Source organism: Gallus gallus, chromosome 10 (genome assembly GCF_016699485.2).
Source record: "Gallus gallus isolate bGalGal1 chromosome 10, bGalGal1.mat.broiler.GRCg7b, whole genome shotgun sequence".
NCBI lineage: Eukaryota > Metazoa > Chordata > Aves > Galliformes > Phasianidae > Gallus > Gallus gallus.
The window spans coordinates 10,498,994-10,515,747 of record NC_052541.1 but is presented as its reverse complement, the minus strand read 5'-3'; the positions used below and the strand labels follow the sequence as shown (position 1 = coordinate 10,515,747).

At 38.7% G+C, this 16,754-nt stretch overlaps 2 protein-coding genes across 4 annotated transcripts in view; one reads left to right on the top strand and one right to left on the bottom strand.

The window, feature by feature from the left end:
- The window catches only part of GALK2 (galactokinase 2), a 48,558-nt gene that overhangs the window by 11,878 nt on the left and 19,926 nt on the right, over positions 1-16,754 (bottom strand). For all 3 annotated transcript variants that reach the window (NM_001030557.2, XM_040706394.2, XM_040706395.2), the window contains 3 exons: positions 13,230-13,328; positions 10,477-10,629; positions 5,321-5,531 (listed from right to left, as the gene is read on the bottom strand). In NM_001030557.2, the coding sequence (NP_001025728.2) occupies positions 5,321-5,531; positions 10,477-10,629; positions 13,230-13,328 (463 nt within the window). The remainder of the gene's footprint in view (positions 1-5,320; positions 5,532-10,476; positions 10,630-13,229; positions 13,329-16,754) is intronic.
- The window catches only part of FAM227B (family with sequence similarity 227 member B), a 121,586-nt gene that overhangs the window by 91,687 nt on the left and 13,145 nt on the right, over positions 1-16,754 (top strand). The window lies entirely within an intron of this gene.

Sequence of the window (16,754 nt, the reverse complement as noted above, 5' to 3'; positions counted from 1 at the left end):
TAAGTGTGCACAACTGATTAGTTTATATGTGAGCTAGGGCTGCAGGGCTCTGAAAGAAGAGAAACCGAAGCGCTCGAAATAAAGCATGCAGTGTTACCCAGGACTGGTTATAAGCTCTTGCCCTCTTGGGCTCAGAGGACAGCAAAAAAGCAGGGTTTAGGGAACTAGTGCCAGATCCTTAAAAGCATTTGGGTCCTTAAACCTATTATTGTTTATGGAAATCAGGTACTTAACCTACTTGAAAATGTACATATGTTTTCCTAATACAGCAAAGTATAATGGCCTGGTTTCTCCCACTTAATTTCCAAATGAGGGGTGCAGACATCCTCAGCTCGCTCTCCCAACAGTGGAAGGGCAGCCTGCAGAACTGTTTGTCCCACCTGAGGCCTGAATTGCCCTCTGATACCCATTTCTCTGGTGACTGGAGAGAAATGTAAAACCCCTGCTGCAGTGACATTATGTCACACTGGGATAAGAGCAATTGTCTAGCACATGCCTTGAGTAATGCTTCTCCCATAAAAGGATCTGTGCAGTACCCAGTTCTGATGTTCTATTTGTTAAAAATGATGTAGCTCCATTTGCACTGATGGAGATTTGTATCAGCTAAGGATCCAGCCTCTGACCAGAAGCCACTGTTTGTTGAAAATCACCATGTATTTTCTCCCTGCTGCTTTCCGTGTCACTCACTGCCATGCAAGAGGGAGCTGTATGATTTTAGACCTGGGCATGCTGGCACAATCAGAGTCTTGGGGTCTTTTTTGTCTCTTTCAGAAGAGACAATATAGAGATTGTGATTTATTTTGTATGATATCAGCTGCACATGTAAAAAACATTTCTTGTGGACTGAAGTGAGGGTGAGCTATGCTTTTTACAGATTTTAAAGTTTTTAGCACATTTCACCTGCAGTCAGACTGTCACTAAGCCGCCTTCAGGTCATCACTCCACTAATTGCATTTCTACAAGAGGACACGGTCCTCAAGGAATCTCATCCACTGTTAACTGCTCTGTGTTACCGCTCCACTTCTGCTTTTCAGAGAATGTCAGAACTCTTGCTGACCCTCTGTGCACCCTCGCTTTGCTCCTCTACAGAGTTCTGTAGTACCACCTATGAGCAGCTAGATCCAGTTCCCTTACAGCCACTAAATGCCCTTGAAAGAAGCAGTGACATTTTCCAGTGCGCTAATGTTTCACACTGCAGCGAGAACCTCGACATTTGTTAAGACACAACTGACTAACGTTAATGGAAGTTTGTCCAAAATCCATATAAAGTCTCTTGAAATAAACAAAAATCCTAGGCTATCTGTCCCAAACAAATGTTAGTTAAATGTAAGAGAAAAGTTTACTGTGCGTTTGCAACTGTATGGTCATATTTTTTGTTTTAACTTAATGAAAACTGTGCAAACCTGTACTCTCCACTTAGACGGAACTTTTCCTTTACAATTAAACACTGTGGCTTCCCAGCAACTCACATTATTTGCTGTAACTTCAACTTCAGCAGATTCCTTTCTTTAGGGGCTTCCTGTACAATTCTGTCTGACCTTTAGCAAAAGACCAGCCTCTTCAGGCTGTGTATTTTTTTTCTAGCTGCTTTGGCAGCTTCTTACGATCTGCTTCACTGTAGATTAATGAGCTACACATGGCTGATGGAACTGTTAGAAATTTACAACAGGAAAAATTCACCAATGCAAAATCATGTAGGGGACAGTTTCTACCAGCGTTACCCACGTGGAATAGTACCTTTCTCTGTCAGGCATCCTGCTGATTGAACATGAAGAGGGTGAAGGTTTCTGGCTCATAATGTATGTAGGAAAATGCTGCCAGATGGCTTTAATTTGAGCCAGATTGTGAACCCCCTCCTCAAAGTGGGGAACAGTTATTCTGCTGGGACTGCTCAAATAACTGTTTGTAATCTGGCTCTCTGAAAATAAACCAAGGGACCAGTCATTGCTGGGTTCAGTGACCCATTTAGCAGACACCTGCTCTGAGAGAACGGTAACTACCAGCTTAAAGTAATTCTCCAGGGAAATGTGAGCCTTAGCAAAACTCTTGCAACTAACCTCGAACATTCAGCGCCTGTGCCTAACCTGTGGCCCACCCAAAATGTCTGCTTCTACCTGTACCAATATGGGATCTGCCTGGAGCAGCCACATGCTGGGGCTCATCCCAAGCAATCCATGTCTTTCTGGAAGGAGAACGGTATGTGCTCAATTTCCTCCATGACATGGAGCAGGATGAAGCTGTCACCCCAACCCATAAGCTAGGAAGTGCTCTGAGGTTCACCATTGAGAAGGTAACTTCTGCTCTTGTAAGACAAGGGCACTCCACTGATGCACACAACAGAGCTTAATGTATCGCTGAGCAGCACATCTGTGTCCACCTTCATATGAAGCTGTGTGTTGTTTTCTGCACAAAGAGAGTAAAAATTGTTCTTGCACTGAGATCACCATTAATACAGATGACTTGGCAGTGGGAATGAAATGCTATTCAAACACCACTCATTGCAACTACAGGAAGGTTTTAGATCCATTGTCTTCCCGGGGGACAAACAAGAGGGCAGTTACACAGCCAAATCTTGATGGTAAACAGATACCTGTTATTCCGATGATGATTTCATTCCCAGGACTAAATAACAAAATTAGATTATAATTTTATATGTGAAAAGGAAAAAAAAATGTTTTAAAATAACTCATCTAAGAGGGAAAAACATCTTATAGTTAAAGGAATACACTGTTTTATAGGCGAGTATCCTTTTGTGGTGAGACTTATAAATACTCCACATCCCACAATAACCACACACTAAATGTTCTGTGAAGCCTTCAACTCCAAGACAAAATTATGGTACTGCATACCTTCAAATGTAAGAAATATTATTTGTTCTAGAGATGTTCAGAAGCTGTAAGTACAATCCACGTGTAAACATTTGGAAGGGGGATTTAAACTCAGGATTGTGAGTTGGCCAAGGAACAGCTGCATGAGGCTTTATGGAGGCTTTATGCAGCACCTGTATCTCTCCAAACCTGGGGAACAAGTGGGCTGAGCAGTGAGACACTGCAGGAATCCTTGAGAATCCTTGAGTACTTGCCTATAAAAGAGATTAAAAGTTGTTGTGCATCCAGTCACAGCTTGAGACTTGCCCAAAGCCTGTTCGTATAACTTTTCTTTGGGATCTGGAGTTTTTCTTTGGTCAGCCTTACATACATACAGAACTTTGGGCAAGCACAGTGTCATCACTGGAGGAGCAGATGAGGGAAAGCTGACTTCAGGCTAAAATGACAGATGTGGCACTTCCATATCCTTAAGCATAAGACACAGTGTGTGTACAGAACATTAACTCTGGATTTTGAATAATACAAACGAATTAAAACTACTGACAGTTTATATTCAGCCACAGAGAAAACGTAGAATCCAGTAAATGATCTACCTGGTTTTTCTCAGGCAAATATTTTACACTTCACATTGTAATATTGTAACAGGAAAGCTAATGCAAGCTTTACAAAGGAAGAAAGGTACCTGTAACTGTTACAGCTCTTTGTTCATGTTGAGCAAAAGTTCAGCCATACTCTGAAATGCTCTGCAGAAATGACTGACTTTGTTGGTAGGTTTTCTCACATGAAGAAGCGAGGCTTTGTTGTTAAAGTGTGGTGGGAAAGTAGAGGGGAGATAAGAAAAATATTTTTGTCAAATAGCCTCTGGTTTTCCAAAGCCAACATAAAATGCAATTTGTTCAGTGTGTTAACAAAAAACATGACAGTGGATTGAGGTTATTTCTGTGTCTGTCTTGTTTCTTTTTTGTATATAGTTTTACAGAAATCTCTTATTTAATTTTATATTGTACACGCAAAGAGACTTGCAGCATAACCCATTGTATTTGGCCTTATCAAATGAAATCATGGTGTTACAAGTTTAAGAGATTCCATTCGGCAAACATCTGCAAACAGTATTCAGAGCCCCAGTATAACATTTCCTTCGGTTTCTTCTGCAGCTTTTGTGTTTCAGCTTCTTATCCAGACCTTTCTTTCTGAAGGGGTGTGGAAAAACCCAATCCACCCTTTATAAACCCTGGTTTATAAACCAGGTATATGGATTGTAAACATCTTTGTGAGTCTTGTACACCTTCATAAAGGGGAGAGTTAGGGGACAGCACGCTATGCTCAGAACTCCGTAATTCCCCATGAAAATGTTGTAGAGTGCACATACACAGACCGCTCTATTCTTTTATGTACAGCACAGAGTTAACAGAGCTCTTCCTATGAAGGTAACGATAGACACCATATTCCATGCTGGTACCCCTCTGGCAATGTAATTAGACACTAAGATAATTTTATGCTCTCTGATATCACTGGCTTGCAAAAAAGGTTATAGGTTCAGGACCTGTTCCCTGGTCAATGTATAACATTTACAATTGTTCCAGATGTGCATACTTTTTAAATATATGCATCAGTTTTGTATATATATGTTACTGATTTACATGCAACAAATACATACCTCCCTGAAACCAGTCTGGGCAAGTATATAATTTGGCTGTGGAAAACAGTGGAGGCATTAAAGCCACAGAGTGGAAACAAAGAAGTATGGGTTCTTTAAAATTCACAAAGCAAGATCCTAATCTAAGTTGGAAATGCCTACGAATGCAAATTAATTATTTCATAAATGCTCTATTATTAAGTACTATTAGCAACCCCACTATCTACCTCTAAGACAATTCTTTCTTTTAGAAGTCACTGGCACCGATACTCAAGACTACACGGTATAATCATACACAAGAATATATGGGAAATACTTTACATAGTAAATTGTTTACCTGCACCAACATTTTTATATCTATATGGATAGAGATATATAGATATAGATATATATGTATGTATATACAGTAGAAATGTCTTCCTCAGGAAAGAGTGACCTAGAAGACTTGCATCCTCATGCAGGTTTTATGAAGTGGTAATGTATTTGTCCATTCAAAAACAGAATGACAGTCTCTACCTATGCTAGCCCTGAACTCCAGTTCAGAGAGAGCAAACAGGACTTATTTGATTGATGCTGTAACCAGCCAAAATGTCTGGCTTTGTTAGAGATTCTGCTTATAAAGGAAGCCTAACGTAAGACTTCTCCCTTGAATCTACCTAGAAATGACTCTAAACTAACACTGACTAATCTAAAATCTAATCTGCTACTTCTCCCACTGTATACCCATTCTACTATTCAGATTCTCAAGATTCTGGAGAAGTATTCTGATGAGATTTGCGCACCACTTATTAATAAAGAGCTATTTTATGTAACACAAACACTGTAAAGTAAAAAACAGTATTTCATATATGCTTACCGTTCTGCGTGTTTTGACTCAGGATCTGAGAGCGGAGGTCCTCCAGGCTAATTCCCAGGCATTTACAAATTTCCTCTGTGCTGTACGGCTCCGGATGTAATACCTCCTCGACAATGGTCAGCATTTCCTCTAGGCTAACTCCTAGGCTGGCCTGCACGTCTTGGAGTCTCAGCATTTTTTTCCAGTCCAAACTTTTTGACTTTGAGAGAAGCTGAAATTTAAAAAATGAAATGTGTTGTGCTTCCCGGGTTAAAAGTAACACAAATTTGTCCATTAGCAGCTTTAAGACCCACGTGCTCTTTTCACTTATTAATTGGGAATTATCCATAGCCACTTTCTATCCGTGCATGGCAGATAATTTATTTATAAAAGGTCTGTCAATGAGACATTGTATGATATCAAACCAGTGATTCCTCCTTTTCTCTGGATGTCATTACTTCAAACAATTATTAATATTTCAAAGCCACATTCAGACTATTGCTTATACAAATGCTACAGTACTGTAACACTGCAGGTCCCCAGGAGTCTGTTTCTATCCTGTTATTAATTTGCTCTGGCACTGAAAACTAAGATGCTCCTAGAGCTAAACTCGAGGAAGACACTACGAACTGTTCTCACAGTAGCCCTAAAAATATAATATATATATTTGTACTAAGGAATTAACAGTAGTCTTTCCCATACTGCAGCATTCAAAGTAAATTTAAATATGTACATTTTTAAAACATAAAAGTTAAAGTTTTGAGCCCTACAAGAAGGTTATGATGTGTTAGTTGGAATCTGTTCCATTCCTGTCTGATTGCCATTGTGCTAACTAGTCATAGGTACACTTGTTTTTCCCACTCCAGATAGTGAGGTCATGTGTAATGTATCTTTCTGACCTCCTGGCAGTTGAAGGCAGTTACTTTAATGCACTACAATCCTAACAGGAAATATGTCAAATAGGTTTTTCTCTAGAAAGTTGTGGCATGCAATGATGTTCCCCTGTGTCTAATGAAAAAAGTTGAGTAAAACAACTTGCCTCATATTTTCATGAGGTGGAACATTCTTAACGTTATTAATGATAGAATCATGTTAAGCGGTCGCTGTGGGAGCCTGTAGATACAACACCCTAATTTCAACAGATCAGTAACGAGATAGATTAGCAGGAAAGTGCCAATATCATTTGACTGCATTCACTGCCTCTAATTCTTCACCATTTTAATTGACATTTAGGCTTCTGTGTGTACCAGATCAGGCTGAATGTTTGCAGAGAGTTTAAAGCATTGCAGCAACATCCGAGGATGGAATCCTTTTTCCAGTCAAACCCATGTTAAAACTTCTCATCAACAGAGCCCAAACTTCACCCAGTGTGTCTTGTTATTCATTTCAATAAACAGTGGGTTTGAGTAAGATTGGTTTGAAATCATTTAGGTCTCAGTCCAGCAAAGCAATTTAGCACATGTGTAACTTCCTGTATTAAAAATATCAGGGGATTCACATACATGCCTGAAAAGTATCTACATTGCTTTGTCTGAAGTTGGAGCATGAGGTAGTTGTTTAAGCAGATCTACTGCCCAGCTATCTGCTATAGATCCTCACCCTCCTGCTCTCCTCTAGCAGTACTGTTGCAGGAGCTTTTCCAGTTTTGCTTTATTATGGTACGTAAAAGTTAACTACTTTTGGTGCCATCTAGTGACTTGCTAAGATTTATGTGAAGCTTAATAGGGCAGGACAAAATCCAATCAAAATCCTAATCATATGACTCCGACGCCATTTAAAACAGTTTTGTGTTCAGTGGTAGTGAAAGAAGCAGCAGTGTATAGTGACTAATGCAGAAATCAAGGTGAGACAATGTTCTTGTGAAAGACTGATTGTTTCCGGCCTACTTTTAAAGGCACTGAGCATCTAGAACTCTGTAGCCTCAACGTAACCGTATGTTAGCTTACTTATGGATCAGTTACAGTAACAGTTATTGCTTCAGTTATTTTATTTAAATATTCGGTAAGTCCTGTGTTGGTGTATGTTTATGCTATGAATTTGAAAGTATTTCAAGATACTAAATGAATGGAATTTTTTCCCTAATAATTGTAATCCTGCCATTCAGCATCCCCTGGACTTTATTATCAGAAGTTAAACAGAAGTAAGAATTTAGAAAAAATAATATAATGTTCTACAAAGCAACCAAAATCTTTCAACCTGTAAAATAAATAATCCAGTTAGAGTGTTTGTCACACGTTCTGTTGCATCTACTGTCATTTCTATTCTTCAGTGGAGATGCTGCAGTTTTGAACAGCTAACTACACTGAGTTTTACAGGTAGAATGTTCCAAATGGAAACTGACCCCTTCAGCTCCATGAGCAGGGCTTGCCAGGAAAAGTTTCTTGTTGCTTATAACAAAGTTTCAACTATAACTGCGTTGGAAAAAACGTTATGGGAAAAGAAATGTTTTTGTTTTGTTTTTAACAAATATCTAGCTGCAGCAGCTCCAACTGTAATGGACGCAGAACAGAGATGGGAACAGTCCCATCTATTATACGTACAAAAGTAAACCCAATACTGATCCCACAATTGGATATTTTCTTGCTGATCTCTGACTAGATAGATTAAAGATGTGGACAGCATCCAGCTGGCTCTTAACTGTCAGGATATAGCATCTATAGTCATTATTGTCTTTTACTGTTCAACACAGGCACACTGGAGCACTGTACTAAGAGAATGATGGGACAAATATAAATAAAAGAAAGCCTGACTAGAATCAGTATAAGAATGCTTACCCTTATATAGCAACATCCCTTTCTTATACTTTACATTTCTGTAATACCATCTGAGTGTTTTTCCACATTTAACAAACATTAGCTGATTAAGTACATGGCATCCTAGTCGCAGAAATTCTTGGCTCCACTCTAGCTGAAACTGAAGTGAACCACACAATGCGAAGTATGGGGATTGCAGAGCACGCATTAAAGCTCAGTCACCCTGCAGTATGTACTGCACAAGTGCTCTGATATATGAAGTACAAGTTAATTTCCTGTAGAATTGAGAGTGTTCTGAGGAACGTAATTGACTTTAAACATACTGTTTAGTGGTGCACAGGAAAACATTGAGAGACTACAGCAAAAATAGAAAAAGACGACACTCCCCAGAACAAATGAAGTAAGCAAATGAACGACTGTCTGGAAGGGAATGGTGCAGAACCTGAGAAGGACAGGTTAGGAGGCTCGGGAGCTTACTGTAAGACAGATGGATATCAAAATATTCTGCACTAGTGCCAGCAGGAATACATGGTGCTGGCATCTCTATTTACAGAGAGCTTTCTGCAAACAATTAAGAAATATTAGAATGGCCTAAAGTGGAAGAAGAAAAAAAAAAAGCCCATCCTAAAAAAACCCAATGAGAATTTCTTGTAAGGCACAATTGTGAAGCCCAGAATGTTATTTCATATTTCCGTTAGCTTAGTGGTGCATAAAAGACTTCCCTGCTTCCACTTACATACCTGCCCTCCTTCACCCCACTGTGACCTCTTCCTAAAGACAGTCTTTTCCTGACTCAAAATATTTTTGTAGTGTGTGCAACTTTCCATCTGGGTAGCATATGTTTTAAAATAGACAGGTGTGTGTTGTTAGTCTACTTAAAATCGTGGATCTGCTAAAGGTACCTATTTAAAGACTGCATCATAGCTAGCAGTAGTGTAACAAAAATAAAATCCTTCTTTACCATCATTTTATTAAACAGACTCAGTAATTTGAAGCAGTTTAGAAAACTGTGATTTGATTCGCAAAAAATGGCATATAGAACAATACTTTAAAAGGTCTTCCAACCTAATGCATTTACTGTTACAGTTTGCCTTTCAAAACATTATCTCCAAAGACTCTTTGTGTGTTATGCATAATAATTTCCAACATAAACTCTTCCTAAACGATCTAGTTAGCCTACATTCGATGTTTATCAGTTACATGAGATCTAGCACATGGAGAGGTCTTTATCTTCATTTTTCTAAAGGCAGAGGAATCTTTTTATTAACTGAAATGACAACAACTTTAACTGAGCTCATTGGCGCTATTATTTTTACCGTATCTAACATACACCTAGAATGTAGCTGTTTTTCATACTTCAGTTGAAATCCCATTTTAAAAGCCTCCTGTTTTATTTCCCTCCTGTAAAAATATCCCAACTATCACATTTTACCTTACATTTTATCAGTAGCTTTTAATCTACTCAACATTTTTTTATTATTATTTAACATTAACTATGGTATTTTTTTTCACAGAATGATTCTGCCAACAGGTGCTTAAAGTATCTGTTTGTTTAGATTCAGTTCTGGAGCCCAACCTGTATTTTGGCCAAACGTTTTGTGACAAGGAGTTCCATGCTGTACTTTATAAACTTTCATCTACACCGTCTGACCCAAATTTGTTTCTTTAACACAGAACTCCACGTGGGTTATAATTGCAGTGAATCTTTATGCTTACTCCTCATTTAACTTAATAAAAAATCCACTGTATTTTTATAACAGACTCAAACCCTCCATCCTCATAACCCCAAATGTATGGTCTACAAAATCCACAATTAAAGTAGAACTTAGATTTGTCATGTTCAGATTTCATATATTTTAGAGATAACTGCAAACTGTAAACAGGCAGTTTAACCTAAATGCTGGGTTTTCATTCAAGCCTGTTTTTAAATTTTACACTAACATGCATGCTGCTATTCAGTATTTCCAATATTACTTCCAGGCCTCCAACCAGTAGCTTTGATGTCTTCTAAATCCTCGAAAATACACATCTATTGCCATATATACATGTAAACATGTGACCACACTGGTTGCTTTCCATTATTTGTCATTATTCAGCTTTAATTAGAAACAGTCTATCTCATTAACTCAGAGTATTTTTTTGCTGAAAAATAGACATATTTCCTCCATTCAAATATAACACAAAATAAATTAAATAGAATTAAAATCACATAATCTTCTACATAAGGGCACAGCCCTTGCACTTCCATTAAACTCGTCAGGAGTTGTTTCTGCAGAGATGGAAGTGTCTGGTGCTGGAAAGAAAAATGCTGCTTAACATAGCACCTAACCAGGTGTTAAAGTAAAGATATGATTGGTCAGAAGTGGAGAAAAGCACATATTTAGATGAAGGTTTCATTAGAGTTTGACATAAGCCATACGTTACCTTTGTAGCCAGACGACACTCCATTACCCTAATATTGTAATGAGAAGTTGCTGCTTTATTCATTTCAACACAACTGTTAGCAATAACAAATGCTGCTCCGCTTGGAAGTCTAACATCAGTTGCCCTCAGAGGACGGAACTCTATCAACTTGGCCTATTGAAAGAAAAATGACTGGTTAGTTTTAATTTACTACTAGCTAACAGTGCACTTAGTTCTATAAATCAAATGCAAATTTGCATGTTTTTTCTCTTGGAAATCCAGGGACAGTTAATGAAGGAAACTGACATGAAACAGCAAGAAAAGAGATTTAACCTCGTTGGCTGAATTGCACATACATTTCAACCCCTTCCCTTGTAGTTGGATTTTAAAATGTTTCCATTAAGTCTTTGGGTTTTCTCAGCATTTCACAGAACCCCACCCAACCTATTTTTCTTGCCTGTTTAAGACAACAGTTTTCCTTTGATCTACAGAAAAGTACCAGACCTGGCTGAAGCTAATGTGTGTGCTACTAGAAACAAGCAGCTTCACATTCCCTTCCCTCCACCAATATCCGTCTCCCCCTTATTTTTCTATTTTTCCACTAAATAAAGATTTGGTTCACTGAGGTACAGTGTATTACCGAAATCACAGGGTTGACTGGAGATGGTGATCGTGTTACATACCAACAATCAGAGAAATGAAATAAAACTATATAAAAAGTAGTTACTATCTTCTTTCTTCTGCGATAAGTGACTGTCTTGCCTCACAGATGCTTTACATAGGCCGTGCAAGATGTTCCCAGCATTCTGTGACCTTTTCATGGAATAAGCTAGGCATCCATTAATTAAATAATTCAGGATGTAATGTAATCAAGAGATTACGTTCACATCTGGTTTCTCATTAGGATAAGTTGTAAATCACGTGCCCTGCTTTCGCTACTTAGACTGTAACTCTGCAGGCAAAGATGTCTTTACTGGTTTTGGCATTTTTCACCCCCAGAGAGTTCCTTGAGCAGCTAGAGTGCTGGATTAACAATGACAACTGTGCTTGTACATTATGTACAGCATCTGTGTTACTCCCTGCCATTGAGATTCTGGACCACGTCACAAAATTACTATCAAGACAGACAAGCTTGCTTACATTTCAGTATACCCTGTAAGAGCTGCTACGTTCAGAATGTACCACTGAGCTGGTCCAGTCTCCTGTGTTTGACAGCAGCCTTAAAAGCATACTTACAAGGAATAAGAAAATATAGCATATATAAAGCAATCTCTTTTTTTTTTTCCTAATGTATTTTTCCGGCTTCCCATAAGGGAAAGGTTATGGCAGTTCTACTGGAAGATTCATCACGTTTTGTTTCATAGTCACACATAGGCCAATGCTCTACTAGCACATCCAAGAAGGTCCTTTTTGAACCCTTTTTAAACTTTTGTCTTCCAGAATGTATGGTATTTCTCAGTTTAACAATGAATGCTTTGAGAAAACAACTTCCTTGTTTGTTTTTGAACAAGCTGCTTGTTAATGTCATTGTGTTTCTATTAGTTCTTTGGTTACAAGAAACAATGCATTCTCAATTTACCTACTCTTGTCCATTCAGTATTTTACAGAGCTTCAAAATATCACCCTCCAAGACACTGTTTTTCCAAGGTGACGTTTGAAATTTTTCAGCCAATGTTCCAACTTTTCTAGTTCTAGTATAACTTCTTTGAGATGGGTGGCCAGAACTGCATTCATCTGCAACTGTACTGAAGCAAAGATGTTTTCTGTTTGGTTCACAATTTCTTTTTTAATCTTTCCTTTGTTTTGTTGACCACCACCAATATACATCAGGAAAATCACCCCTTGCATGATCCTCTGTGTGTATGCCAGGAAAATATGCAACTTCCTTCAGTTTACTAGGAGCAGTATGAAGTTTGAAGGAAAGGTGTAGAGTAGGCACAGGTAATGTGAAATTGAAAAGAAATATGTCATGATTAATTACACCAAAAATAGCTTATTTTCTGTGTAAACTCATTCAAGATACAGCATTAAGGTACAAAATCTGTAAAGATAATAAAATTACTTTAAGTGAATTATGAGCAAAGTAAAGGTCTCCCACGAAAGGCTACATTAATTTCAGTAAACGTATTTTGACACATTTTAGGTTTGAACGCTTGTAATCCTGTGTGCCTTCTGCAACAGTGGATGAACACCAACTGCAAGCACTCGTACATAACTTGGCAGGTCCTGCATGTTGTGGCTAGTCCACCTTCTGTCACCACGTTTAAGACAGCTAAATACCTTCTACAACAGAATTCAGCCAATTCTGGAATTAGCAGAACTGGGGAAAAAATCTCCATTGTCTTTCTAACTCGACCTGGCAAAACTTCCTAGAAATTTTTGGTTATAAAAAGTTTCAAGAAAGCATTTTTGTAATAACTATCCCATTTGCACTGAATACAAGGCATACCCACCATTCAGACTTCATTATATGGGAAGTGTTCTAAGTTCAGTGATCAATTAGCTGAATACTGTGGAACCTGGACCTCATGCGTCTTTCCCCACATCTTTCCTCCTCCTCTCCATTTCTAATTTTTACCATCTTAGTCCTTCAAACTGTCATATGCAATTGTACACAAGATTATGCATATCATTCCTATTTCATTTGCAGTGGTGCTTATCCTGCTTGCCAAACTATTCCAGTTTCTTGTCTTTCTGCTCGGTACATATGAAGACATTGTTGTTTACAATAATTAATGTTAAACTGTTGCTTTAGATTACAAAGATTCACATACAGTTCCTTCTTCTGCCAGAAAAGAGATTGACTGGTCCATTCCTCCGCCTTCTGTGCCAATGTAACGTTCACTCTTGGTGCAAATTTCTGCAAGTTCCACCTGAAAAAGAAAACATTAAATGTGAACCTTCAGCCAACATTAATGATGATACTTTTGCACTGCTTGCATATGAACTAGAGAGAAAGTGAAGGAGATAATGACAGCTCTGAGACCATTCTCACACACTGAGTAGTAGAAGCTGGTATCAACCAGGATGTCACATGGCCTCTTTTTCCTTTTATTTTAAAGAAAAAGAGAATCAACTGTGCAGCCTCCACTGGACCCACCACAGCCAGCTTTTCAAAGTAACTTTATTTAGACTCTTAACACTAGTAGCTGTCCTCACCCACCTTCCTCATTCATCTCACACTCCTCCACCCCAATAACTAATATTTTGTTGATTTATTAGTTGAATCCATATGTGCTCTTATCTTGTTACCTTACAGAATTATGGCAAATTACACTGTTTTAATGCACTGACTCAATAATCAGAAGTTATGGATTGAACCTAACTCAGAAACCCTTTCTCACTGTAAATACTCTAATCAGTGATGCTTGTCATTTCCCTTTGAGATACTGTACTCTGCTTACATTGTTTATCTGACATAATTTGTAAGTATATGTGATTCACATTCTTCTGTGACATTGTAGGCAAATCCTTGTGCATTCTGATACCTGCAGGTCAGAGGATACTACGGGAGTGTGGAATATCACTATCATAACTGTCAGAAGTAATAATTTACAGGAAAGCTTTCAGCCATCAGGCCAAGTCAAAACAGAACACCAGAGAAGCCGTGGAGAATAGCTGAAGAACACAGACTTTTCAGAATGGAGAAAATCAAAAGGAAAGCACACATACCCCCATACCATGACCCCTACCAGTTTGTTTTTCTAAGTGCAAGGTAACCACAGGAAAGATGAGAAAAGAACTTTAAAATAAAGTTGCAGTCTGTTTCTCAGTCTGGTGGCAAAGTCAGATTCAGATTCCTCACTACAGATGAAGTATCACACGTCTTAAAGAAGCTAACCAGCAAGGCAGGGACATTAGCCAGTACAGAACTGTAAAAGGCAGCAGACAGAGGCAGTAAATCAGTATGCTAAGAGTGAGATACGTGCAGTGTGCCTTCCTGCAGGCTCACTTAATTTCTGTAATGGCACCACAGACAAAGTTGTAAATGTGGTGCTTAGATCAGTACAATCAGGCTGAGCTGCCTGCAAATGCAGTAACAACCATTTTACTCAGATCGCAATGCAGTTATGGTCAATAAACTTCAATCTGATAAGCAAAAGTAATCAAAAGAATAGTTACAAATTACGCTAAAACTATGCAGACTACCTCTCTCTGAATCAAACTTCAAGGGAGTTTGAGTCGTCATCAGAGACTCATGGTGGTGTTTCTGTTTAAGCAGATCCTCTTATACAGGTGAAAAGACCAAAGGGTTTGTTCACCTCATGTGGATGTTGTACACGTAAAGGACCACTCATAAGAATTAGAGCGCTAATGAGAGAGAATGGAAAGTACAACCAGCAAAAATGCTCTTTTCTGTGCTGCCTTTCCTCTGTGTATTTTTTAAATGAACCGAAATAGAGATAATACCTTTTTTTCTAACATACAAAAGCACATTTTAATTACAAATTACACATTTTTATTTTTTACTACTTAGCAAAAATAATTTCCCTGTGCCTTTTATTGAAGATCAGGTTCATCAGCATTTGTTTTTCCTCTCTTGTCCCACATCCATAGCAAGAAGTCCCATTTCCAGTTTGAACCTTAGGTCTCTTCATTCTCTCACCATTTGTCCCTCCTTCATTACAAGTTGGAAATAATTCTGCAATGGTAATGCATGCAATGCTGCTTTTTTTCTCCACTTAATGCTAAAATTCTCAGCAAGATTCCACAGAAAGAAAAAACAAACCTTTATACAAAGCAGTCTCTGGATGAATTCCTTCCTACATGTGAAGGAGTGCCTGTTTACAAGCATCTGTTGCTGGGACATGGAAATGCAGGCATGTTTCAGACAGTTCTGCAGAACCTGTCTCTGAGAACAGAGCATTACTACATCCTTGACTTTTGCAGCCACTGGCAGGAGACATCAAACTTGAGTTGATGAATATTTTTCACTGGCAGCAACAGAAACTTCTCCACGGTGGCTGAAAAAGACCATACCAGCATACTGGTGATGTACAATTAAATAGGAGGTGTGGCTTTGCAAACCTGGCCTGAACTACATCTCCTAAAGCACTGTCACCGTATATTCCACTCTTGGGCACAGCTGCTTTTGCAGAAGTCAGAAATGGAGCGTTTCAGCCTTCACTTAGCCTGGCTGCATGTCATCTCCATATGCAAACCCAAACTGGCTACCACTTGATTGCTCAAATCATTTAAACTTTATGAGCCTGGGTTTATTAAATAAATATCAGGAGAAGTCTCACAGAGGAGGAATGAAAACAATTAGGACAGTGCCACTCCCCTGTCCCTTTACATGGCCTGGTGGGCTGTGCCTGGTTAAGCACTGGGCCTTGCTCTGTCCCAGCTCACCAGCCATCCAGCTGCGTACGCTGGGCTAACAGTGCTGTTTGAGCTTGAGCAACTTTTGTTTTGAAACTCAGCAAGGATTGGCAGGACCACCAAGTAGTAACTGGCAAGGGTTGAGAAGAACCCTCTCCACAAGACAGCCCAAGGCATCCCTGAAACATGATTTGGTTTCTAATTTAAACAGGCCCTTGCTGACACAGGCAGGCCTTCTAATACTAGGATGAGAAGCATGTGAATGGAGGGGAAAGCGTCATCTGTATATAAAACAGCTTCTACTCACTATTGAAACAAATGGCCAAATGTTTGCCTTTTTGCTAAAATGAATGAAAGGGCAAAGTTCAGAGGAACTGAATTGTAGCACTGGAAGCTAATAGGAAGATTAAATTGGAGAGTCTTGTGTACATACTGGATACTTGGAAAAAGGATGGCCTAAAACAGTGAACTGAACCTCAGGAAGTCTGGGCTCAATTTCTAGCTCCACATCAAGTTTCCTGCAATTCAGGGAAAGTCCCTTTAATTCATCATGGCTCCATTTCCTCAATAAAATGAGGAGTATCTTCCCTTTCTTGGTAATTAGCAATTACTACTTGGGATTCTAATAAATACATTTGATCATTCCTAGAAACTGAAAAAAAAAAAAAAAAGAAAAAAAAGGAAAGAAAAAAAAGAGTATATCTTGGTACTTGAGTTCTCTGACTTAAGGCATCCACATAAAACTGCTCTAAGGAAGAAAAGTGCCAGAACCTTGCAGTGAGGGGAACTAGCTTGTGCCTGTCTCAGAGCAATGCCTCGTTTCTATTCAACTCGCAAAACCCAAACCTTAGCAGGGCTGTTTCAATCCTCTGTTATTCATCTCTCACTACAGGTAGGTCTCACCTGTAAAAATACAGAGTTTCTCAGATCCCAGATTTCACTGCACAGTTTGACAAGATCCCAAGTGTATGTCTGAA